At 41.5% G+C, this 26,657-nt stretch overlaps 1 protein-coding gene across 1 annotated transcript; it reads left to right on the plus strand.

Annotated features, from left to right (window-relative positions):
• VPS26C (VPS26 endosomal protein sorting factor C) lies at positions 1-26,422 on the plus strand. The gene is made up of 8 exons (XM_075100341.1): positions 1-154; positions 11,505-11,648; positions 12,960-13,109; positions 15,887-15,967; positions 18,514-18,588; positions 23,526-23,676; positions 24,024-24,176; positions 25,850-26,422. The coding sequence occupies exons 1-8, from the start codon at positions 98-100 to the stop codon at positions 25,930-25,932; spliced, it is 894 nt and encodes a 297-aa protein (XP_074956442.1). The 5' UTR covers positions 1-97; the 3' UTR covers positions 25,933-26,422.
• The last annotated feature ends 235 nt before the right edge of the window (positions 26,423-26,657 follow it).

The raw sequence follows: 26,657 nt of genomic DNA on the forward strand, positions 1-26,657 counted from the left end.
CACACGCCCCCGCCGGCGGAAACTGGTGGCCGGGGAAAGGCCCCCTACCGGCTGGCTGAGTCACGTGACAGCGCGCCGCCACGTGACGGCGGGTGCGATGGGCACGGCGCTGGACATCAAGATCAAGCGGGCCAACAAGGTGTACCGCTGCGGGGTGAGTGCCGCCCAACCGCCCCAACCAACGGACTCCCGCAATGGCCCCAACCGATGCCCGCGCCCCTCGGCACCCCCCAGGTGCCCGGCCCCAGCCCCGCGGACCCGTTTGCCGCCGTTTGCCTGAGGGCGTCACCGTGTCCCGGGTCCTGGCTTTCCGCTAGGGCTGTGCCGGCAGCGTCCCGCCCGCTGTGAGGCAGCCGGTGCTTCCTTGGAAGGCGGAATAATCCACCCTCTTCCGTCTCCCCCTTTGCGGCGACGGCTTCGCGCCGCTCCGTGCTGTGGCGGTGGGGCTGGGGCTGGGGCTGCCGTCAGGCGGGGGGAGGCTTTGCTTCAGCCACCGCTCAGGGCTCTCCCTCTCGGCCTCTCCCGCTCCCCTTAGGTCCCTGCCGGAGCCGGCACCTCGCTGGGGTTAAGGTCCACCTTTCCTCCGTCCCTCTCGTCTGCTAGCGCGGCGGTGGCGCGGGGGCACCGCTCACCTGTTTCTGGGGAGGGCGGCAGGGCTTCGGGACGGAGGGGTGAGGCCCCCCTAGACGCGGCAATTTGGAGTTCTCCTATAAAATAGTGTCGCCTCAGTGGTTTATGCTTGTGCATTATAGCAGGACTGGCGCTGTGATACAGTGTGCAGGTGCGGCCAGTTGCTGTTACAGAGTCTTGTTCCGGTTTTGTGCTCTGCAAGAAACTTGACAGTGTCTTAAGATGCTGTTTGCACCTGATAGTAAATCTCCTCTTAGATGAAGTACTTAGGCAAGAGCAGATCTAATTTTTTTTTCCACTGGGCAGAAGTCTGATTTTGTAACTTTTTTCACTGATGTAGCTGTTGATAGTGATAAAGTGATTGTGCATACTTCAACTTTTGCAGTTACTTGAAAAAATGCCATGCCTTTGTTCATTGTGGAAGACTTCAAGTACAGTTAGAAAAAAAAAATTACCTGGCTTGTGTTTTCAAGATTTATTTTTAACACTGTTTTTCTAGAAATATTGTATTGTTTAAGCAGAAGTTTTCAGGTTTTGGGTTTTTTTCTGCTATGCAGCCACACGTTTCTGTTATAAAAATCCTTTTCTTACACAGCTTTCCTGTATATTAGTAGTTCGGCTGCTACAGTGTATAAAGTGTGTTTCAATTTACTGAATGTTTTTAAGGCTGGAAAACTGCTTTTCACAGATTTGAATGGAAGGGTATGCAGCATCTGTTCTACAATTGTCAAATCACCTAAAGAATTACTTTAATAAGTGAAATTGTCAGTTTGTAAAGAGCACATCCCTTTAGGTACAGTGTTGTAGTGATAAAGAGTACTTTCTGTATCTCACTTTCACGCTGTTTTGCTACTGCAAAGAAAGGTCTTATTTATTTCGGTATCACAGAACGGTAGGGGTTGGAAGCGACCTCTGGAGATCATCTCGTCCAACCCCCCTGCTTGAGCAGGGACACCCAGAGCAGGGGGCACAGGAACACATCCAGGTGGGTTTTGAATGTCTCCAGGGAAGGAGACTCCACAACCTCCCTGGGCAGCCTGTTCCACTGCTCTGGCACCCTCACAGGAAAGATGTTTCTTCTCATGTTTAGCTGGAACTTCCTGTGTGCCAACTTGTGCCCATTGCCCCTTGGCCTGTCATTGGCTACTATTGAAAAGAGCCTAGTCCCATCATCCTGACACTCACCTTTTAGGTATTTATAAGTATTGGTAAGATCTACCCCCCAGTCTTCTCCAGGCAAAACAAACCCATGTCTCTCAGCTGTTCCTCATACGGGAGATGCTCCAGCCCCCTGATCATCTTGGTAGCTCTCTGCTGGACTCGCTCAAGCAGTATCGTAATGCTGTGCCCATTTTCAGTTTCTTCGCTTGGCTTGCTTGTATCACTTTAAACTGGATTATTTTTTTTTTTAATGCAGGAAAGGAGTATTTCTTCTGTCTTTAAGCTGAAATTAAATAAGATATTTAGGGGTTTTTTGCTTCCTCTTTAACTCTGTGTGAAAAGGTTTATAACTTTTGGTTCATTAACTAGGCCTGAAATTCACAGGTCTGAGTGATGTAAAAACGCAATGATGAAAGATCTGTATGCTAGAAGTACTACACAAATTTCTAATAGAAATTTCATAGGGACAGAAAGGAATTACAAATCTGTCTTAAATTAGTTATGGAATATATGTAGGTTTGGGGTTTTTTTTGTTTGGGTTGGGGTTTTTTTGTTCGGTTGTTTGTTACTGATTGTTTTGTACTTCAGTGACAGTAGCTGTGCTAATAATACCTTCAGTCTATGGTAACTTCCGTCCCCAAATATGCTTGCATTACTGCTACTTAAAAATGAAGGGATCTCTTTAGTAAAGACAACAGTTCATCCCAGTATATATGTCTAGCTGTTCTTTTGAAGGCGACATGAATACCATGACTAGACTTGATCTTTTGTTTTCTGAACTTATTTAAAGCTGCATTTGGGTACAGAAGAAGGTGATACCTAAATTATGCACTGGTATAACAGTCTTTTTGTTATGCCTATTACATTATAATAGCACAAAAAATTGTTAAAACATTACTGAGCTTTCTAAGTCATAATTTGCCCAAGACCATGATTAATCCAGTGTAAATCCACAGTGCCACGCACCTCCCTAGCCATTTAATTTCTACTGTGTTTCTTCTGCTGACAATATTGTCTATGCAGTAAGCCAGATCAGGGAAATGGATCATATTTGATTGGCACAACACTCAAAGAAGGTAAATAATAATTTAAAAATCGATCTCTTGAATCATGGACTTCCCTTTTTGTTTGTCGTGTGAATGTCTTCTCAAATACAACAGAGAATATTTAACGATCAGTATCAGAATGGCCTTGTGCTGGTTAGCATGCAGAAGAGAGATTAGATATAGTGGAGCAGCTCCAACACAGAAAGAAATTGGACAAACAACATAAGGTGGGGTGGATGGAGAACAGTCTAAAGGATCTCAGCCTGTGATTTTAGGTGATAATAGCCCACAGAACTGGTAATAACTGCTGATTCCTCCATTCAAGCTCTGCTTTTTTACCCCTTGGGAGTGCATAGTCTGGGTTAAATATTCAGGCGTTTTTAGCAATCAGCATTTCTCAATCTGTTGCATGTACGTCAACCAGCATCTTTACAGCTGCCAAGTGTGTTTGCTCTATATCTTTATTCCCTCCAAGAGGGAAGGGGTGAGAGGAAACAGGTATAGGAGAGACCCATATTTAACAAGTAACGGTTCTAAGAATCTCTTAATGGTAAAATCCTTACTGAATAAGGCCCTGAAGGTGTGGGAGTTTTTCATATAAACTTCTAGGGAAGAACTCTGAAAGTTAATTAACTTACCTTTAATGTTATTGCAAAACTGAATTTGAGTCTTGTTAGGGGAAAATATTGTTGAAAGTACATATGAGAAGGCTGGCGAGTGGAGAAGATAAGGGTGTTTCTAAACAAACAGCTGACCAGGAAAATTAAGGCTGAATAACTTCTTTTTTGATTCTTTTAAGATCAGAGTGATGCATGTGTTTCATTATAGGCTTTTCCCATCAGGCCAAGATCTTTAAAATTTATCTTTGGTGCTGAAATATCATATAACAGAACCTTTCAGTACTGTTCCCTGTTGTCTTAGGTCAGGTCAGGCTACTTCTCATCCTGGTACGGTGACCTTGGTTATACTAAATTCAGCTGAATTCAAGCATTTTTCATTGTTGCAAAGCAGTCTCCTACACCAAGTGGAAGTCACTTCACTTCCTAAAACTTTATTTAGTTCTGGGTAGTTGAGTAGACAACTGCTTAGTTCTTTTTAGTTGTTCTTTGTTTCTGCATTGGCTGTTCTTTTTTAATCGGGAGAAATTAGACACAAAATTTGTAAAATAGTCGTGCATCATGCAAGCCTGATACTGTGTTCCTGCTTTTAAAAAGGAAGTTGGTTAAAATAATGTGCTGCGATAAACAGTAAGCAATTTCTGTATTCATTAGTTACAATAATCAGAAACTAGAGTAATTAAACAAAGACTTTTATTTTATCCAGACTTCAGTTCGAGAAAAGATGGCTTAAACACGTTACTTTAAATTGTGAGTAAAAAGCCAAGTTTGTCACTTCTTGGACCAAAAGAGTAATAGCATTGTTTAAAAAGAAAAAAAAAAGTGATAAGGGATTTAAGAACAAAAAGACAATAAAATGGATTCTAATAGCACGTCCTATAATAGCAAAATAAGGCTTATTGCAGCAAAACTGTGTTTAAGTTCCTAGGAACAGAAGATCTGTGTTCAGGAGACTTTTTTTTTAATTGGATGGAGAATTCTTGAGCCATTGAGGCTCATTTAATAAACTCTGGAATGCTAGAAGAATGAGGGGATGGGCACAACTAATGATGTGTTTTATTTAGAAAACCTAAACAGGATGACTGGAGTAACTGTGGCAGTTAGTCTGAGATTGATAATTAAAAGAATTCTAGGCTGAAAGGCCTGAAGAATGCATTGTACAAAGAAAAGTGCCTTAGTTAATGTCAGCCAAGACTTTTAATGACAAGTGAGTCCAACATACACTTAAGCCAGAATTTGCCCATAAGGAAACCTTTTACTTTTCCTAAAAAAGCAAACTAATTGGTAAATCTGAGCATTGAGGTTTTGAAGTATCTAATGACTAGGTAGTTGGGTCTAGCAGACTTTTTCTATTGAATATAGTCAGTTTCTTTCTAAATAATCAGAAGAATATGTAGTTAAGATTTGCAGGTGGCTTGCCTAGAGGAATAGATATGGAAAAAAATCATCAGGAATATTTAGTAAATGGGACTTACGTGAACTTAATGTGAATTTTTAAATTGCCAGATGTTTGCCCTTTGTCCTAAAAGTGAATGCCTGTGATGTGGAAAGTGGAATCTAAAAGGAACCTAAGGCATCTTGTTGGTAACCAACTGACCGTGGACTTCCATTCTACCAAAATAATGAAAAGCTTAGTCCATGGGTGTATAGTGGCTATCAAATGGAACTAGAGAAATGTTAGGCATTTCTGTATGGCATTAGGTATCATGTCCTCTGCTGTTGTCAACACCTCAAAAAGTGTGATGAAAGGTTTCAAGTGGGCTTGCAAACCTGCCTTGTGGTTTGTTTGTTATTTTTTCAAAGCTATCTTGCATTTGAAAAAACAAATTAGGCTGATTTGTCTTACCAGGGATGCTGTCAAGTGATTAGATACAATCTGAAAATACATAATATCTAGCTAAAATTATTCTTCTAGCACCGTAATGTAGCAAACGGACCTGACAGTGTAAACAGTCAGGTTGGAATTAGTATATATTTTAACACTAAAAGTAATTTTCCCAACCATTGATAGGACAGTATAGTATGGACTTTGATCCTTCCAGTCTTTACATAAATTTTATAGATACTGAATAGCTGTCTGGTTCAGTCAGAAGTCTAGATGTGACATGGGACTCTCAAGATGAGATTCTGTGATGCATGTTATGCACATTTTCATGTTGTTGATTGAAAATCGTTCAAAATTGTCCTTAGCCAGTCTTGGGTGACTCTGCTCCACAACTAGAGAAACAAAGGATTGTGCTGCTGGATCAAATGAAGCAGATGTTCATCTGAGCTGTGACCTTGAAAGTGACTGAAAGTTTGAAAGTGTCAGTCTTCCTGGCAATTTCATGTGCATATCTGAATGGTAGGGAACTGACAACAGAAAGCTAAAAAGCTGGTTTGGGATCATTAACCTGGGACAGTCTTCTCACAAGAATGTTTCATTTGCAGTTCAGCGTATGTACCTTGCTTCTCTGTCTACTTGATGTAATACACTGGCCTTTGTGTGGATGAATACTCTGTTTAGATGAATAATTCTGTGTAGAACTGTCTCCGCCTAGTTCCATTTTGCAAAGTTTTGTCGTCACATGGTGAAGCCATGAGGAGTTCCTGGTAAGGGAGAAGGTAAAAAGTGCATAAGAGCAACTGATGGGGATTAAGTCCAGTGGTGACTTTCTCTACACTTTAGTTTTGTGGTGCTAAAGGTAAATGAACCCCTTTTGTTATGAACTGAAAGCAGTACTAGTTTAGTATTAAATGATGCCACATAACTTTTACGGGTGGTACATATTTGCAAATGTTTTGCAAAAGTAAAGTTTTCTCATAAACTGTATGCTAACCATAAGTATTTGAACACCTTGGTAAGCTTATGTTCTGTGATTTGTCCTTTTCAGGAGGACAGGTACGCTGACAGCTTTGTACTCAGATGGGACCCTGGTTTTACATGAAAAAGGACAAAGTAGCTCTTATCTGGAAAAGGCATAGCTGACTTTCTCGCTGACATCAAACAGAAATAAACTGTTTATATGCAATCAGATTATGAGTAAATACTACAGCATCTTTTTCATGATACTTCCCTCTCCCCCACACTAGTGACCTTTAAAAGTTTTTGTTAGAAAGTGGTTTTCAGGTGTCTTTCCATTTCTTAAGAGACATTGAATGTTAGAAGAAAAATTCATATTTAACTTCAAGTCATTCTTTTCCTTTCTGCCCCAAATATATACACCCTTACCGTGTGAAAGTTTGTAGGCAATAGCTCTGGAATAGGTAGTTGCCTTGTGGTAGGAGACTGTTCTCATTTATTAAAGCAGTTCATATGTTCAGGATTGTCCTTGCTTCTTATAGTTCAGCTGTACTCATTTTTCAAAGCAATAACCTAATTGCTTGTACTAATTAAAGCCTGTTAGCAAAGCAGTACAGTATTTAGGTCAGCTTTTCTTCACTGTCCTTTTGTGCTTGTGCCTCCTGTTTCCCAGTTGCTGCAGGTCCTCTTTTCAGCCTTGCAGCATGTCAGCCTTCGTCGTGATGCTTGATGTTCTACTGCTGTCCTGTTCTGCTTTAAACCGCCTGACCCATTTTCTATATTGTCATCCTGCACCACTAGTAAAGACAAAAGGCTGGCAAAATTCAAATAGCATCTGTCAGAGATGTACATAACTAGGCTGGTTTTAACGGGTCGAGTGTAGAGTGAGCAGTCTGAATTATCCTTTGGTGGGAGTGATCTGTAGTTTCTTGTCTAGTTTGCAAGCCTGATGAAGGTGCAGAGAGCATGACCATCAAGCAGAAACGAAGGTTAGCCCCCAGAAGCATTCTTCAGGTTCTGAAATGGCTTGCTGCTATTTCCAGATATGTATGAATGTTTGCCATGGAACTCTGGATTGGAGTGGATTCTCAGTTGTAGGAGAGGAGAAGGATAAACTATGGGGTATGTAAAATGAACTGTGTGTTGCTCTCCTGCAGATAATCTTTTTTCAGTGTTAGAACTTCCAAGCTGATACTTCCAAGATGCAGTGTTTTTATGCAGATCCAATTTTGTAGAGAGAAGATTCTTAATGGGATAAGTAGCGCATCCCTTGAGTCATACAACTTGTGCCTTTGATTCAGATAGAGTTTTAAAGTATTTCCCGTGTAGCATGGAATTTGCTCGTGTAGCAGAACAACTATTTATTTACTTTATTCTGCTCCACTCTTGAGGTGAGTCTTATCCTCAGCTTGGCCATCTTACAATTATGCCTTCTGTTTCATCTCCCATGTCTGACCATCCCATTCTTCATATAAAAATTCTTCCTGGGATTTCACTCTAACACATGAAATGGAACTTCTCTATTACTGTCCTGGGTTTGGCTGAGAGAGAGTTAATTTTATTCCTAGTGGCTGGTATGGTGCTGTGTTTCAGGTACAGGATGAGAATAATGTTGAGAACACACTGATCGTTTATTTGTTGCCGAGCAGTGCTTACACTAGTCAAAGACCTTTTCAGCTTCCCGTGCTCTGCCAGGGGCACAAGAAGCTGAGAGGAGACCCAGTGGGGACAGCTGACCCCAGCTGGCCAAAGGTATATTCCATACCATATGATGTCATGCTCAGTATGTAAACTGGGGGAGTTGGCTGCGGGGCAGCAGTCACTGCTCGGGGACTGGCTGGGCATCGGTTGGCAGGTGGTGAGCGGTTGTATCACTTGTTTTTCCTGGGTTTTGTTTCTCTCTCTCTCCCTCATTGTTTTAATTTTAGTTACAATTTATTTTTTAAATTTTATTTCAGTTATTAAGCTGTCTTTATCTCAACTCCTGAGTTTTCTCAGTTTTGCTCTTCAGATTCTCTCCCCCATCCTACCAGGGTGGAGGGTGAGTGAGCAGCTGTGTGGTGCTTGGTTGCTGACTGGGGCTAAACTATGACAGTCCTTTTTGGCACCCAACGTGAGGCTCAAAGGACTCAAGATAAGGACAGATTTGGTTGGAATGTGCTCTGTACTGCATCTTGGGGGAATGGCCCTAACCTGGAGCCTCTGGCAGAGAGCACCAGGGGACACTCAAGGTCAGTCCCTAGGATTTTAGAGTTGGGGATACAAAGGATCTGAGGCCTGCTGTACTCCCAACTAAGAAAGAGATATTGACAGTGTATGAAGGGATTTGAGCTGCTTCAGAAGTGGTGGGTACTGAAGCACAGCTCTTCCTGGCACCCTGACTGCTGTTGCTGGGCTAGATGTTCAAAGGGAGGGTCCCCTCTTCACATCATGCAGCTGACGCTGTGTGGAGTAAGTGGGTCACACTGATCGCCCAACAGGCTTGAATAGGAAACCGGAATCACCCAGGATTCTTGGAAATGATCTTGGTCTGGCCAGAAGGCAATGATTTTGGAATATCGCCAGAGGAGGAGGAAGTGATGCAGGCTGAAGACGCCCCACTGTATAACAAACTACCAGAAAATGGGAAGCAATATGCCCTGTTCACTGATGGGTCCTGTCACCTTGTGGGAAAGCACCAGAGATGGAAGGCTGCTGTATGGAGTCCTATACGACAAGTCACAGAAACTGCTGAAGGAGAAAGTGAATCAACTCAGTTTGCAGAGGTGAAAGCCATCCAGCCGGCTTTGGCCGTTGCTGACCAAGAAAAGTGGCCAGTGCTCTATTTACTGACTCCTGGATGGTGGCAAATGCCCTGTGGGGCTGGCTGCAGCAGTGGAAGCAAAGCAACTTGCAGCGCAGAGGCAAACCCATCTGGGCTGCCACATTGTGCCAAGATATTGCTGCCCGGGTAGAGAACCTGGTTGTAAAAGTACGGCATGTGGATGCTCACGTCCCCAAGAGTCGGGCCACTGAAGAACATCGAAACAACCAGCAGGTAGATCAGGCTGCTAAGACTGAAGTGGCTGAGGTGGATCTGGGCTGGCAACATAAGGGTGAACTATTTCTAGCTCGGTGGGCCCATGACACCTCAGGCCATCAAGGGAGAGATGCAACATACAGGTGGGCTTGTGATCGAGGGGTGGACTTGACCATGGATACTATCACACAGGCTATCCACAAATGTGAAACATGTACTGCAATCAAGCAAGCAAAGCGGGTAAAGCCTCTGTGGTATGGGGGATGATGGCTGAAATATAAATATGGGGAGGCCTGGCTGAATGGTGTTACCACACTTCCACAAACCTGCCAAGGCAAGCACAATGTTCTCACCCTGATGGAAGCAATCACCAGCTGGCTAGAATGTATCCTGTGCCCCATTACGCTGCCAGGACCACTATCCTAGGCCTGGAAAAACAAGTCCTGTGGCAACATGGCACCCCAGAAAGAATTGAATCAGACAATGGGACTTGCTTCCGAAATAACCTCATAGACGCCTGGGCCAAAGAGCATGGCATTGAGTGGGTGGTATCACACCCCCTATCATGCACCAGCCTCTGGGAAAATCGAGAGATACAATGGACTGTTAAAGACTATGCTGAGAGCCATGGTGGGTGGGACATTTAAACATTGGGATACACATTTAGCAAAAGCTAGCTGGTTAGTCAACGCTAGGGGATCTGCCAGTCGAGCTGGCCCTGCCCAGTCAAAACTTTTACGTAGTGTAGAGGGGGATAAAGTCCCTGTAGTGCACGTAAAAAATATGCTGGGGAAGATGGTCTGGGTTATTCCTGCCCAGGCAAAGGCAAAACCATCTGTGGGATTGCTTTTTTCTCAAGGATCTGGGTGCACTTGGCGAGTAATGTGAAAAGATGGGGAAGTACAATGTGTACCTCAAGGGGATTGGACTTTGGGTGAAAACAGCCAACGAACTGAATGGCATGATGTTAATTGCTGTATAATACTGTATGTCATTACTTTTATGGTTGATGTATGCCATATCAATGGTATTACAGTAAGAATTACACAGATTAATAAAGAATGAACTTTGATGAAACTGAGCAAAGTGCAGCAGTGATGGAATCAGAACTGGCTTCAGCATGCAACAATCGAACACCACACACCACCTCCCCTGCCCTGAAGGACTGTTATGGCAGATGGAGCCCAAAGTCATGGAGTAAATGAACTCAGCGGGACATTTATAGGCAAGGCCCATAGACTAAGGGAATGATATTTGTGTGTAAATGTGAGAAGACAAGAAAAGTGACTGTGGATCGCTGGAACATATTGGAAGGGGTGGGACCTGGGCATGACATAGATTGCATGGAATAAGGGGTGGATACCATCCTGGTTTCAGCTGATATAGAGTTAATTTTCTTCCTAGTGGCTGGTATAGTGTTGTGGTTTGTATTTAGTATGAGAATAATGTTGATAACACACTGATGTTTTAGTTATTGAGCAGTGCTTACACTAGTCAAAGACCTTTTCAGCTTCCCATGCTCTGCCAGGGGCACAAGAAGCTGGGAGGGGGCAGAACCAGGACAGCTGACCCCAGCTGGCCAAAGGTATATTCCATACTATATGATGTCATGCTCAGTATGTAAACTGGGGGAGTTGGCTGCGGGGCAGCAGTCACTGCTCGGGGACTGGCTGGGCATCGGTTGGCAGGTGGTGAGCGGTTGTATCACTTGTTTTTCCTGGGTCTTGTTTCTCTTTCTTGTTCTTTTCCTTGTCACTACAGGGTTGGTTTTTTTAATTTTCTTTTATTTCAGTTATTAAGCTGTCTTTATCTCAACTCCTGAGTTTTCTCAGTTTTGCTCTTCAGATTCTCTCCCCCATCCCACCTGGGTGGAGGGTGAGTGAGCAGCTGTGTGGTGCTTGGTTGCCAAGTGAGGCTAAACTATGACAATTCCAACTGACTTGACAGTTGTTTATGAGAATATTTTTCATCTTCCTGGAGAGGAGGATCTTGAAACTTTGGAAAGAAATTGAAGCTCGGATTAGTACTTCTGCAAAGAGGAGAGTGTTTTAAATAAAACAAACTAGAAGTACACAGGTCTCTTCCTTGCATTGCTTTCATTATCAGTATTTGTCTTTTCTGGCAAGGTTAGATTGTTCTCTGAGAACAGTTTTGTTGAGTTTGAGAATCAGTTAGCATGCTGTCTGAGTAACAGCTATAGAAGAAATGTATTTAAACAAATGTCTTCATGTTGTCTTGTCTCCTATTAGGAAGTTCTTTCTGGAGTCGTAGTCATAACAAGTAAGGACACAGTCCAGCACCAAGGTATCTCGTTAACAATGGAAGGATCAGTAAATCTGCAGCTCAGTGCCAAAAGTGTGGGAGTGTTCGAAGCTTTCTATAACTCTGTCAAGGTAAGATCTGTGCAGGTTAATATTTTTAGTACAAAACCTTTTGTCTCTTTTCTTAAATTAAACCTTTCCTTAATGGCTCTCAGGTAGTTATAGCACTTCATGGTATGAAAATGATAGAAAGCAGAGAAATGTCCAGCATTATCTAGTAATATATGATGGCGTTTTGGGGGAGGAACTTGCACTGATCAGGGAGTTTTCTTTAGGGCTAAAATACAGTAACATAAATAAGATGGTTACTGGATGATGCATTAAAGGACCGTGATTTAAAGAAAAAAAACAAAAAACTGAGAGTTCAGTGGTTTGGTTTTTTTTTTTTTTTTTTCCCTACCCCAAGTGATTGGGTTTAATTGGACTTTTGTGCCAGATCACTCTCTGTCGCAATAGTTTCTATAGAGGCCATCGAGGTTGTGTGTTACTAGGCTTGATACAGGATCCACACAGATTCTTCTGTGGAGTGTGAGGCTGTGCAGAGTGTTTGACTGTGGAGCTCCTGGAAGGCCTCTCTACTGCTCTCCAGGTTTGGAAGTGTGGTGTTTGGAATCTGGCAGGGCAGGTTATCTCAGGCTCCACACAACCATGGCTCTACTGATTAAAGCAAGGCTGGCTCTGTTTAGAGGCAGTAGAGCTACATTTGCAAAACAGTTTGCTTAAGTTAGGATATCCTTGGCGCAGGGTTTTTTAAGGTTTTCCTCATTTGTATCATAGTTAATTTATTTACAGTATGAATAATCTGGCCATGAAGGATTGAAAAACAGAAGAAACAGTAGAAGCAATAGATTTTAATTCCTGTCTATCAGAGGGAAAATAATAGTAAAACTCCAGAGAGGAAAAAAGTGTTGCCTTCAAGCAGGCTTCCCCAGTCAAATCATAGTTAACCATTATTCCAGTGAGAGACTAGTCCTAAATATAGTTCTTTAGAGTGGGAAAGGGCTGGGGAGAAGGTAGGCGGGAAGGGGTAACTGCTGTACTGGCCTACATACTTGTTGATTCCTGCTGCTACTGTTAAGGGTTGTAATTTAGAAATTGGAACTCCACTTTCCAAAGCACTTGAGACTCTGCTGCTTAGCTCTTTAAATATGTTTGGTCATTAGTATGATACAACGATAAAATAGATCACAAATTGTTTTCTTGAGGAAAACATTCTTACTATTCCTTTTCATTGTAAGACTGGAGAGCCATGTGCTGCAAAGAAATACCCAAGTTTCTTGAAATTTAGGAAGTCTATTAGAGTTTAGTGGATGTTGTTCATTCTTGAAATGATGGGGCTGTCATTCTGCTTCACCCTAAACCTCTTAATATTTGTCTTTGCAGCCTATTCAAATTATTAACAGCACTATTGAAATGGTAAAACCAGGGAAACTTCCCAGCGGCAAGACAGAAATTCCATTTGAATTTCCATTGCATATGAAGGGGAACAAAGTTCTGTACGAGACATACCATGGTGTCTTTGTTAATATTCAGGTAAGGCAGCCATATCTGTAAAGAAAATCTGAACTTTTGTTATCTGCAGAATGTATTCTAAGGCATCTCTTATTCCATGGAATTAGAGGGTTAAGTTTTATGATAAAGTTTTCTTTTCTTAGTGCAATATATGTTTTCTGTTGCTCATTCTGCAAATTGAAAGTTAGAGATCCTTTGAAGTAAGAGCTTTTAAACTTCCCTTTATTAATATAACATTCTTCTGGTGTGTACTCTATTTTCTAGATAAAACTTAAGATTAAAATCATATGTGTTAACCTTTTAAGTACTGGTTTGTAGGTAGTTTCTAGTTGCCTTTTTCAGTTCCAGTTTCTAGGAGTCAACGCTTTCCACAGGTGGTAACACTTCTTAAATGTGGCAAAGGAACCATCCTGACATCTCAGAATCCCATCAATATAACGTTGCTTTTCAAAAATTGTTGTGATGTCTGTTCCTTTTCCTTTCCAGCAAGTTTAAGCTTTTTGTTGGAAATATTTGGTGTAATGAAACCGACTACATGTAATGTGTGATGTACAAGAGAAAATTAAAAGCATACTGGAAAGAGGGGCTTTGGGTTGCGAAAGGAGAAATGTAATGACTGAATTTAAATACTGTGTTGGACAATGCTTTTTCTTACTGTTTTTTGGTTTAGGTGTTCGGGGTTTTTTTGTTTGGGTTGGTTGGTTTGGCTTTTTTTTTTCTTTAAGCAAAAAGTTGACGGAGCCACTAAATGCAAAAATTTTCAGACTGGTGCTGATGATGAATCACTGGGTTGTAAAACTTCCCCGATTCCCCACTCCCCCATCCCCACTTGTAGCTCACTGGTGAGAGCATTGGATTTGATGACGAAGTATAAAACTTAGCTACTGAGCTGAACTGGCAGTCTTCCATTCCAATCTGGGATTTAAAAAAACCCTAATAAACAAACCAAAAACCCACAAAAAACCCCCACCTAGTAGCCTATCAGAAGTAACCAGAAGAAAAATTCCCTTGTTTTTTCTCTATATTCAGATGGTTTTTTTAAGTACTTCCCATATCTTTTTTCAGTCTTGGCTTTCTTCCTAATGTAACATCTGTTGTTGTGGTAGGTATGTCAAAAATGGTGCAAAACTAGTTGAGTTGCTTTCTATAATGCAGATAACTTGCCTATCATCAATATCAGTTGTTTTAAGGTATACTCGAATGGTGAATATTTGTTTTGTTTTGTCATTTCCTCTCTTATCTACTTAGCTTCTCTACAAGCTGGGGATAAAATGTAATTGAAAGGTTAATAATTAGATTTCAGCCAACCTTTGAGAGTCCGAAAATATAGTCTCTGCCAAGGTTATTTAAGGTTCACTGACACCTGACAAAACAGATACATAGATATAAATTGGGGAACATTAAGTCTGTTTTCTAGAAAATCAGGCTTGAACTGCTTAAAAATCCATTGCTAGTTTTAAATAAATCAAAGGGTTCATTTGCTTCTAACATGTTTATATTTGTTCTCTGTCCAAATTAAGAAATGGAAGAACAGACTACAAACAGTATACTGTTTATTTTTGAGTAACAGCAGGTGCAGTTAAAGAAAGTTCCTAGACCTCTGTCCAAGCCCTGTGCCGTTTAAAAGCAAGCCTCTATTTCTTGGTCTAGGTATTAGTATGTTAGCTGGGGGTTCAGTATCAAGATTCAAGTATCTGTTCTCATGCAGTGACCTCCTAATTACACACTGATGGGGAGGCTGTGGGCCAAATTGCAAGGCCTGTGTGGTCCTGCAGCCTCATTGCATGGTGTTCCCTGGTCTGAGTGAAGTGTAGTGCAGTAATAGATTGTTTGCTCGACAGTATTCAAGTTTGGTGGAAACCATAGTCTATGATGGGGAAAGAGATACGCTCCCCGACCTCGTTCTTGTACGCATATTCAGGTTATATGCAGAGAGACACCGTAACCTAGGAGTTATGAAACCGAATCTCTAGTCTGAGTGCCAATTCCTCATCTGTAAAGGAGGAATTAAAAACAAAACAAAAAACCCAAAACAACAAAAAACCCCAACCCCACAAATTCCCTATCTTGTAAGGACATTGAAAGGCTATGTTATAGATGCTGAAGTGTATAATTACTGTGATAACCAAGGTCGTACTATTCTTCAGTTACTGGTTTATGGCTCCCTTCTCAGTGGAGAAAGAGGAGGAAATTGGTAGCAAGTTTTTGAATGGTGAACAGCAAAATTAACCTTGTTGCCTGACTTTACTGCACACTGCTGCTTTTTAAGTTCAGCTACATGGTTAAAGACAGTTCCCCATTAAAAATGCATGTGACTGGTACCACTGTTAAATTCAATCTTACAATAAGTTTAAAATTAGAGGGGCTGTAAATGTGTCTTATTGATAATCACTTATCCAAAGTATGGTGGAAAGCAATCCCCATAATCAGTCTTAACTGAATGTAATTAGGGTGCTGAAGCCGTACAAGAATGCTGCTCTCTGTCCGGGAATTTGTCCCTCAATCTCATGGGTTGTTATATAACACAGAAGGTATGGAAAACATTTGCAGTTTACTGTGGGATCATAAACACAAAGAAAAATCAGCTTTTATTTGGGAGCATCTACAATAATTGTGTACCTGTTACCTCTTTCCCCTCTCTCCATCACTGGTATGTACATTGCCTAGAAATCTGCTTTAAACGATGCCTTAAATATTAATAACAGTAACATTCTGCACATATGCAATAAAAAGATGAAAAGTTGTGAGAGAGGGGGAAATCTTAACTAAGGCTCTCTTCTTTTTCCTGTTCTTGCCAGTATACCCTACGGTGTGATATGCGTCGTTCTCTGCTGGCAAAAGACCTAACTAAGACTTGTGAATTCATTGTCCACTCACTGGTAAGTGTGGTTTGTAGTAACTCTACAAAGTGAGAATTTTTTTTCTTTTTTTTTCTTCCCCCCACTTTAAGTGAAGTTTGGCTGTAAGGTTAGAAAACCAAATAAAACCATGTAATTTGTAACAGCAACACACAGGATACATATGAGTGAAGGAAGCTAGCCTCAAAACAAAAACATCCAGAAGAGCTAGGGTGTCAGTTGCTTCTGATTAGAATAATACATCTCTCTTTTTATTTAAAGAAAATAGTACAGAGAGTATTTGGATTATAAGATGTTTTTATACTGCACTGGGTTTATTCTCTAATTAACCTTTCAGTCCTGAAACAACGGTGTGGTTAGGTAAATACTGTGATGTTCTTTGACACACTGTTTCAGATTATCTGAGCATTTCTTAGCCAAAGGTTCCAGGCACCCACAATGTCCTAGAAACAGGAGTTCATTGGTGAAGAGAAAATATCTGATTTCTATTCTTCAGATGACTAACTGTGATTTAGAGCCCTGACTCAAAGTATCAAAGCTGGGACTGCATCAAGTTGGAAGTAAGAAGCTTGTCAGGTTAATCACCCTTGCTATTAAGTAAGCCTGTGGTTGGCAATATGCTGACTAGGTTAACAAATACACAGATCCTGCGGTTAGCAACACAGAGATAGCCTTCCTCCCGTGGAGATACCATTGTGGGGTGGGATTTGACTGTCTTACAAGAAATGCTTTGCTGCTTGTTATTTGAAGTTCCTTTATCAGATTGTTTTTTAGTTTATATTGACTTGTACACATGTCCGGAGCATCTGCTGTCGGTACAGACTGTGCAGGCCTAATTAAGTATCTCTTTTCCACCCACAACTTGCTAGAACATACTGTTTGTATCATTCCTTGGAACTCCAACAGGACAGTTAAGTATTGGACTCTTTTGTCTTACCTATGAATAATGGTGGAAACGTTATTTTAGTTCTATAGTACCTTTTTTAAAGACTTGGCTAGGTGCTATAAAGAAATTTCCAGTTAGTAAGATTTCATCACTTTCTAAAATATATTATGCTACATTTTATTGGTCCATTATTACATTATAAGTAAGCCACACTTGTCAAAATAGTGAACAAATTACATATTATGCAGTTTCCTGGTTTTATTTCTTGTTCCCACTACAGCACTTCTTAGATCACAAGTCAGTAAATCATTACTCTCTCAGTCAGGGTGAATTAATGAGGTTTTACTGAACATATAATTCTCACTGTCAGTGCTCAATGTACCATTTCCTTTAACCTTATTCTTTGCCAGAATTTGTCATTTATGGGAAAATACAGTCAATCTTTTGCTAATATCTTCCATCTTGCAGCTGGGCAGCAGAAGCTATTTTGAATTCTTGAGTAGTGAGGGTAGAACCTATCTAAGAGTCCAAGTTAAGCCCATTGATGGTGATGTGCTCTGCCAGCTCCCAGTTACATACAGTTGGGTCTCTCATAATCGATGCTGCACTGGCCACTTATTCTAAATATGTAGGGACAAGTCAGTGCACCTCACTGAGATAAGGATGGACAGAGATGTTGGTGAATGGTCAGTGAAGCTTGCTTTCCTGATGCAGGCTACCGGCTGCCATTCAGCAGAGCTCAGGGCCCATTCAGCTGCTTACTTAACTTCTTGATTTTGTGATAAATGGTGTAAATAGTTACTGAAGAACTGTAATAATGTGTCCCCAAAATTGCTTCTTCAGTGTGGAAAGCTAACCTGGACCAAATTTTGTTTATTTTACAGTTAAAGAACCTGGAAAGCTAAGCCCATTAAATCAACACTACACTAGATTCTATCAGCTGAGGATCTTCTAGTAATATGAGGGTGGCTAAGGAGACCTGAGCTTCTATTGAAAGGGCAGCAGAAAGAGTTCAAAGTGCTCAGAGCTGACAAGAGGGAGGGAGAGTTTATAAACCATATTTGAAGCAATGGAGCAAGTTCATTTATAATCGCTCCTTCTTTCCCCTGCCCAAATTTACTAAGTATTAGTAACAAAAGGAAACATTGCAAGTGACATATAAAATTTAATTATTTGTAAATACAGAAATGTGAACTTTAACTTCTTTCTATAGGATACCATATGCTTCAGGTAAGTGTTGTGTTTATTCTTTTCCAGGTGGTTTAGAATAGTCAACCACATGTTTTGGTTTTGTTTGTTAGTGGTGTCAGTTTTGGTTTGGGTGGTTTTTTTTTTTTTTCCAGTGTAGGTAGAGGGCATGCCAAAAACTTACAAATGGAGAGCTTGTTGTGGTTTATTGCAATAGCAAACACAAAGTAACCAATAATTAACACAGTTCTGTTTCTACAGTTCAGATTGTGATGCATTATGACCTGTATTTACACAATATCATAATGTTTTTTAATAACAAAGGTGGGAAATCTCAGGATTTTTATTACCTAGATGCATACTTCCAGTATGAAGGCAAACCTGAAAACTAACGCATCCAACAGTTGCTTGACTTTGTTGTCTTTTGTAATATTTTTCTCTCTGTGTGTTTTGTAAATCATAGTTTACAGTTTAACTCTTTCATTACTTGTAGTCACAGAAAGGGAAACTCATGCCAAGCCCAGTAGACTTCACAATTACTCCTGAAACCTTGCAAAATGTTAAAGAGGTAAGGGGTTTCTTATTATTTTATGTTAAATGTAATGCTGTGTGATTCTGAGTGAGAACAAGAGAGGAATGATTAAATGCTGCCCTGCAGATAATAAACTCTTTTCCCTCCTTTTCTCCTTTTTTACTTTTGTAAGCAGTAAAGTGATTCTGCCTGATGTCTTGTGATAGTGGTGACTAATGTAGGGTGGAACTTCGTTCAGTTAACATTTTAATAATTCTTCTTAGTGAAAAATGACAGTGAAGCAAGGGAAAACGTTCTATACCATGTGTAGCCAAGATCCTTTAAAAATTTATATTTTGTTCCTTGGTTTTGCCTTTTTTTTTACAGCCCCATGTGGCTTTGGGAAGCCTGTATGAACAGTAGTAGCTGTCTTTGGTCATTTAGCTTTCTGAACACTGGCTTCTATATGTCCACTGAAACCTGTGTTCCAGATTTTCCTACTGTCCTTTTTTGTTAATAGGACGCGTTACTGCTTTAGGTCTCCCTTCTGCATCTCCAGTTTGTCTTCCATTGCTCTTAGTCTTCTGAATTTAGACCCACATTTCCACTTGTTTCTCAAAACAGACCTCTTAATCAGCTGTTTGGTTCTTTCAAGCTATTGTTGACCTTATTCTACATATTCACAGAATCATTGTGGTTGGAAGGGACCTCTGGAGATTGGTTAGTCCAGCCCCTGTGCTCAGAGCAGACTCATCTAGAGCAGGCTGCTCAGGGCCATGTATAGTCAAGTTTTTGGTATCTCAAAGGATGGTGACTTGCAACCACCCAGCAATGTTAGTGTTTGACCACCCTTACAGGATTAAACAATAAATAAATAAATAAAACTATAAAAGTAATTTCCTTTATTTCTATTTGTTCCCATTGGCTCTTGTCCTTTCAGTAGATACCACTGAGAGGTATTTATACATATTGATAAGATCCCCCTGAGCCTGCTGTTCTGCAGGGTGAACAATCCCAGGCCTCAGCCTCTTCTTGTATGTTACATGCTCTTAACCATCTTCATGGCCAAATCCAGCAAAGGCTTGACTTGCTCCAGTAAGTGTGTGTTTTGGGTTCCAGGAAGTCCTGAACTGGATATACTATCCCCAGTTTTGTCTCACCAGTGCTGAAGAGATGGGGAGAATCACCTCCCTCAGCCTGCTGGCAACACTTTCTAATGTAGCTCAGGATGCTGTAGGCCCATTTGTCCAGCCTGTTGTGGCCCCTGTGAAGGGCAGCATAACTGCCTGGTTCACCCACCACTCCTTCCAATTTTGTGTTATCTGCAGCCTCGCTGAGGATGCCCTCTGTCCCATGTTCCAAGCCGTCGCTGAAGATGTGAAGTAATATTGGCTCTCCTATTGACTCCAGTCACTGGTGTGCGCCGCTAGCGACTGGCCTTCAGCTGGACTTTGTGCTACTGATCACAAACCTTTGAGTCCAGCAGTTCAGGCTGTTCTCAGTCTGCCCCAGTGTCCATTCTGTACATCTAGTCTGTATTCCATCAGTTTGTCAGTGAGGTTGTTAGGAGAAACAGTATCAAAAACAGTGCTGAAGCCAACATAAACAGTATCTGCTGCTCTCCGCTTGTCCACCAAGTTAGTACTTTCATCATACAAGGCTGTTATGTTGGTTAAGCATAATTTAATTTTTATTAATCCATGCTGGCTGCTTCCAGTCGCTTTCTTGTCCTTTGTATGTTTGGAAATGGCTTCCAGGGTTATTTGCTCCATCACTTTCCCAGGGACTGAAGCAATGTCTGACGATCCTATGGTTCCTTGGGTCTTCCCAACTGAAGATAAGAGTGGCATTTGCTATCTGCCTTTCCTCAGGAACCTTCTTTGTTCATGACAGCCTTTCAAAGATAATCAAGATTGGCCTCACAGTGCCATGGGTCAGTGTCCTCAGATTTGTGGGTGTGCCCAGTCTGGTCCCATGGACTTGTGTACACCCAGGCTGTTGAAATGTTCTCTGACTGTCTCCTCCTCTACCAAAGATAACTTCCTTGCTCCAGACTTTCCACAGGGGCCTGGGATTCCTGAAGGCAAATCTTATCAGTAAAGTACCTCTGTCTTTTTCATGTCTTCTGTCACTAAGTCCCTTGCCATATTCAGTGGCAGGCTGGCATTTACCCTCATCTTCCTTTTGCAGCTGGTAGACTTGTAGATGCTTTTGTTGCCCTTTGCGTCTCTTGATTTAACTCCAGGTGGGCTTTGGCTTTCCCCAAACCGTCCCTGCACACTGGGATAGTGTTTTTATGTTCCTCCCAGGTCGCCTGACCCAACTTCCACCTTTCATATACTTGCTTTTTATGGTTCTGTCAGTAGCATCTTGTTCATCCATGCAGGTCTCTTCCTACCTTTGCTTGACTTCTGCATGTTGGAATAGACCATTCTTGAGTGTGGAGGAGGTGATTCTAGAAAACCAACCAGGTGTCATGGCTGAACTCTAAATGCAGCTGAGTTAGAGGATGAGCAGGTTGTGTCCAGCAGCCTCTCATGTCTCTGGAGACTGCTGCACATTGAACACATATGTTTTTCCAAATGTAAGGATATAATAACTGTTTTTGGTGGCAAAATTACTTTTGCTAAATACTGCTAAATATTAAGCTCTCAGCAGTCTGCTCTTCCTATGAACCATGTTTCCACATAAATGATTTTCTGTTTCTTCTTTCTCTTCTATATCTTGATTCTGTTCGTGGGCTTAGCAAAAGCTCCGTGGTGTATGTCATGAGAAAGTCCTGTCCATTAGAAGCTCTTTTTTAAGTTTAAGAGCAGAACCTGTGCCTTTCTCTATTTCAAGTACATAACCACAACAGTAGGTTCTAAAACTTCTGACATCTCTGATCCAGCAGATCTTGGTATTTAATTGTGGAGCTGTCTAAATAATGGTGTCGAATGTGTATGGCAGCATAAGCAGTGGCCTTTTTAAAATTATTATTACTATTGTTTTGGGTTTTTTTTCATTCCTCTCCCTGTGTCAGAAAAATGTATGGGTCTGAAGTGACTACCTGGTGGACAGGTAGAAAAAGTCGCTGTCTTGGTATACGTAAAATATTAACATTTCAATTCTCTCCTTGTCTGGAGGTTGTGACTAGACTGTAATTTCTGGTAGACTACTAGTAAACTGATCAGGAGTCTTGCAGTAGCCAAGCAGAGCACAAAGAGGTTAGATGAAAAACCAGGATAGATTTGCTTGTGTGTTCTTGATTCTCATTTCTGGGGGATTATGAAATAGAGTGTAAATGGTAGGGCCTATGAGAGAAGACCTAGCTAGGATAAAAATATGAAGAGTACTGGCAAGAGTAGTAAGGCTCTAGAGGAAATACACCTTTTAAAAACAAGTCTCGTAGACTAGGATTGAGGAAAATGGCCTTGAGTTCTTGTTCCGCAAGTTCCTTTCACCTCTGTCTCTTAGGTTCCTGACCACTGTGCTTCAGGGGATAGCTGTCTGATGTCCCTGTGAAGCAGGGAAGCAGCTCTGTCTTTACTAATAATGGTGATGAAAAGAACCTGTGAGGGATCTTAAAATAATAAGCATTTTACTAATACATTATTAGGACTCAATATTTCATGGGGTATTTTTGTCAGGGATATAACTTCTGTTATTTAGGTTAGGGGAAAATACCCAAGTGAGGTCACGTTTACTAAACACATGAAAATTCCTCTGTTTCTATTTCCCCAAAGATTTGTTTTGAGCGGAACAGCTAAATTCTGCAGAGGTGTTGGGTACCTGAGTGAAACGGTCTAACCAGTAGCTGAGGAGAACTTTTCTGCCATTGCTACTGGCAGCCAGGTCTAAGAAGCAAAACAAACAGATTAGGAGAAAAAAAGTTTGCGGCAGGAGAGTTGGTTTGGAAGAAGGGAAAATCAGTTTCATGGGCAAGGAAATCCGAAGCCACAGGCGAGTGTGTAAACAGATGGTTGGAAGGTAGGGGCTAACATCAAAGAAGTCAATAACAAAAAATTAAGCAGGGAGAGAAGAATAAGGCTTGCAGAAGAAGGGGAAGGTTAGAGCAGGATGCTCAAAGAGTTTGGAGAAGGTTGGATGGTGAAGATATGAGGTGAAGGTGTGGGAAGAAAGCTTGACTGTTGCAGTATGCCTCCTGCCAGAACTTGAAATGTAACTGGAGCTTCTGGCGTACGAGTTTCTCTCCTGGCAGAGAGTATCTGTGATGCCGGCTGGCCTGAAAACGGGGAGGGCAGGGGGGCAAACCCCCCGCTCCGGTCTGTTATGGAAACTGATGTACAGACCGTCATCCTCGATCAGCTATTCTTACTGCTCCTTCCTTAAAAAGTAGGAAACATGCTTGCTGTTAAAAAAGATTTAGAAGTGATCCCGTGTTCAAATTAAGCTCTTTCATTGGTGCCTTGGTACACAGCAGTATGCTACATCTTGCATCAAATGAAGATTTTTAAATGTCTGCCTTCCCTCCCAATAGTGGCCATGAGAGAGAAATTTAAAAAGGTGGGAAAATCACTGAAATGATAGGCTGTATTGCAATCCATAAGGGATGGGACCGGAAGGCGGTTCTCCAGAGCACTGTCAGCTGATTTAACTTGACCATTCTGTTAGTTCCTGCCAGCCTACCTCCTTCACCGCACGGTTCCCGACTTCTGGATTCATTGTGATAGCCAAGTTGTGCCAGCTCATGCCAGGAAAAATGTTCCTGTGGATGGAACGAGTAGGGGTGAAGCATGTCAGGGGGCAGGGTAGTAAGAGATACCTTAATGCATCTGCATAAGGATGCATATTTAGAGAGTTCTATTATTTAAGTTACTGGGGGCGTGTCTGAACTTTTGAGTTCTTAACTTTAACTTTGGGGAATTTACGGAATATTTGATAACTGTCTCTCTGTAAGGTACTTTTTTTTTTTTGGCAGCCTGCTTTTACACTATGTCTTTGGGTTTTTTTCTCTTTCTCTCTCCGCCCCCCCCCGCCCCAAATCTTTTCAGAGAGCTTCACTTCCAAAATTTCTCATCAGAGGTCATCTCAGTTCTACAAACTGTATCATTACACAGCCACTAACAGGGGAGCTGGTGGTGGAGAATGCAGAGGCTGCCATCAAAAGTATTGAGCTGCAGTTAGTACGTGTGGAAACCTGTGGTAAGTTTCCCTGTAAAGGGAATGCGTATCGAATGCAGTAATTACCACTTGCGCTCTTTCAGCTTAAATATGAAAGATTGTCAAAACCCATACAGTTAAAAACACCTGCAAAAAATTGTTTTGCACTTTAGGTGGAACAGTCCAAACATTAACTTAAAGAATCCCTACATTCCTTAACTCAGAATGCTAATGTGAAAACTTGCAGGTCAAAGGGCAAAATGTTTCGCCTGCACGTACTCCCCTCCCCGCCCCAGCCCTCGTGTGTCTTTGTTTTAAATTTTGGCTACTGCTTTCTCTTCTCTCTCTCCTTTCCTATTCATTCCCTCTGAATTTCCCACTTTCTCCAGGGTGCGCGGAAGGTTATGCCAGAGATGCCACAGAGATACAGAACATTCAGATTGCCGATGGGGATGTCTGCAGGGGCCTACCAATTCCTATATACATGGTGTTCCCCAGGTTGTTCACCTGCCCTACCCTGGAAACAACAAACTTCAAAGTCGGTAAGTGTGTAGGGCTTTATGCTGTGCTGGTGTCTTTCAGCTGAGCTAAGTTTCTAGTTTCACTTCAGCTTCTGGCAGGTAATGGAATAAATCACTGTCAGCACTGCGAGAAACACCATGGACATCCATCTGTTTCCCTGTAGAGGTTTCCTGAACAGGACTGCAGTCTGCTGTATTTCATATAAATGGAGAAAATACAGTCCAAATACTACTAACTAAAAACAGTTGTGGAACTGTTGGGCCACTTGCATGGTAAAGGGGCAGGAGAAGCAGTCTAATGGCAGGTAATTTTTTTTTCCTGCCAAAAAATTATTTATGATTATACACTTGAGTAACAGCCCAAGAATAGAATGCCAAGATGGCCCCTTCCTTCTTTTCGTCACCAGCGAGAACCTCTTGTTCCATTCCCTCTCCTCTTTGTTTCCCATTCTCCTGCTGCACAGAGTCAGAAAAAGTAAGGTTAGGCTGTGTGTGACTTTGCTTTTCTTGATCTGCACCAGCTGCTTCTTCCTGCTCATTGTTGCCAAATCCAACATTTTCACTTAGAAACACCTGAAACCTAGGATTTCCTCACTTGTTTAAATAATTACTGCATCAGTTCTCCTTGCTAGCCTGTTTTTCTCCCCTTCATCCTGCTGGAATCTGTTGGTGGGGTTGTTTATTGATTGTTTGTTTTGTTTTTTTTTTAATTTTATTTTGTTGCATCTGATTGAAGCTACAAGGCCCTGCCTTGAGGATCCTTCCCAACTGAAGCCCCTCCTACTTTTCTGCTGTCCATTGGACAAACATGCACAACTAGCTTTTCAGCTTTGCCTACATGTTCATCTGTTCCCCTAAGAGTATTTTTACACCTCATGTGTGCAGTGATTTTCCCCCAAACAATATTCCTCTCTGTTTTTTGCCATTTCTAGCTATTGAACAGTAATTTACAGAGACAAATGGCTACCATTAATGTAGTATCTACTTTTCATAACTGTGGTGAGACTGTTCGTAAAATTCTAAAACCAAACAATTATTTTGAGTTTATTTTGATCTCTGGTTCCCCTCATTTATTAACTCTACCTGACTTTGCATTCTGTCTCCATTTAGGATCGATTATAGATCTGATACTGATTTTGGTTTTGAACAACACAATCTAATATCTAAAAAGTAGATTTTCTTTCGAAAAATGTTATCATAGTTTGCAGGTATATTGTATTTTGGTGTTTAATTCCACGCGGCCACGCACATTGCAGGATTCTAAGGCTGTGTTACCTGCTGCCAGGAGGGGAAGGGTCTGTTCCCTAACTCTTCCACTTACGTGCTTCTAAACAGTGCGTATTGTTGTGAGGCGTCTTTCCCAAAACATTTAATCTTAGATGTCTGAACTCTGCCTGTTGTCCTGAAGACGGTATGTCATAGTTTTTCAGTGATAGGGAAATGAATCCAGAGGAATCCCAAAGAATAGGACAAGCCATGGTTCTGTAGGAGTGGTCCATGCCTGTGGTGAGGGCCTGCCTGAAGTATCTTGCAAATCTCTGCCACAGGAAAACCCAGGGTATTGAAACGGCTTGGAAGAGCCCTGTGAAGGGCTGTGCCTGGGAGCAGGGACTGCCCCGCTCTCATCCTACTGCTACGATTCACATTCATACGGAACTCTTTTTTTTTTTTTTCCTTTTCCCCCCTTCTTCCAGAGTTTGAAGTTAACGTTGTTGTCCTTCTGCACGATGATCATCTCATCACAGAGAACTTCCCACTGAAGCTCTGCAGGATGTAAATAGTCAGAGGAGAATCACTGAAGGATTTACTGAAAAAGGACGGAATTCTTCAGAGGCGAAGTGGAACTTTATCCATGTCTTATTTTAACTGAAACCACATCACTTCCTCCTCCCTACTGGTAGCTCTTGTGCTTTCAGTTCTCTCTAAATATTGCTAAGACTTTGCCGGCCTTGTGATAGCCTACATCAGGCAGCCTTATCAGGTATCTTTCTGACCTCAACAACCATGTTTCTTCCCAAGTTTTTTTCAGATGAATCCTGAAGGAATAGTTCTGTATATTTCTGCAACTTGTAGAAAGTTTCCCTCCTTATTTCATTTTGTAATACTTTTTCCAAAGGCCTTTAAAGACCTCTTAAATGTAGTATGTCGTGTTATACATAGTGTACATATACACGGGGGGGGGTGGGTGGGTGGGTGGGTATGGGACTTGGAATATAACACTGAATACTGTTTTTGAAGGCATAATAAATGGTGCTACCACAACACAAGGTGGCAGTGTGGGATGAATATCACAAGATGAATGTTAAATAAGTGATATGAAGTAGATAATGACGTGAAATCACACCACATGTATTTTGGTCAAATTGGGAATATGAGTCTGTGCTGGAGGACTGCTTACACCTGAAGTTGTTCTTTTGCATGTGGTTTTTCCCTGAGCTCTTCCCTGGATATAGAAGAACAATGCCTTTACTTTTATCTTTGTGAAAAATAGCGCTGAAAAAG

The sequence above is a fragment of the Phalacrocorax aristotelis genome, chromosome 1 (assembly GCF_949628215.1).
Source record: "Phalacrocorax aristotelis chromosome 1, bGulAri2.1, whole genome shotgun sequence".
Taxonomy (NCBI): Eukaryota; Metazoa; Chordata; class Aves; order Suliformes; family Phalacrocoracidae; genus Phalacrocorax; species Phalacrocorax aristotelis.

Excerpts from the sequence above, each read along its gene's own strand:
- VPS26C (XM_075100341.1), top strand. The coding sequence starts at position 98 with ATGGGCACGGCGCTGGACATCAAGATCAAGCGGGCCAACAAGGTGTAC. Across the intron at positions 15,968-18,513 it reads AATTCATTGTCCACTCACTG|TCACAGAAAGGGAAACTCAT; the intron begins GTAAGTGTGGTT and ends CATTACTTGTAG. Across the intron at positions 23,677-24,023 it reads AGTACGTGTGGAAACCTGTG|GGTGCGCGGAAGGTTATGCC; the intron begins GTAAGTTTCCCT and ends CACTTTCTCCAG.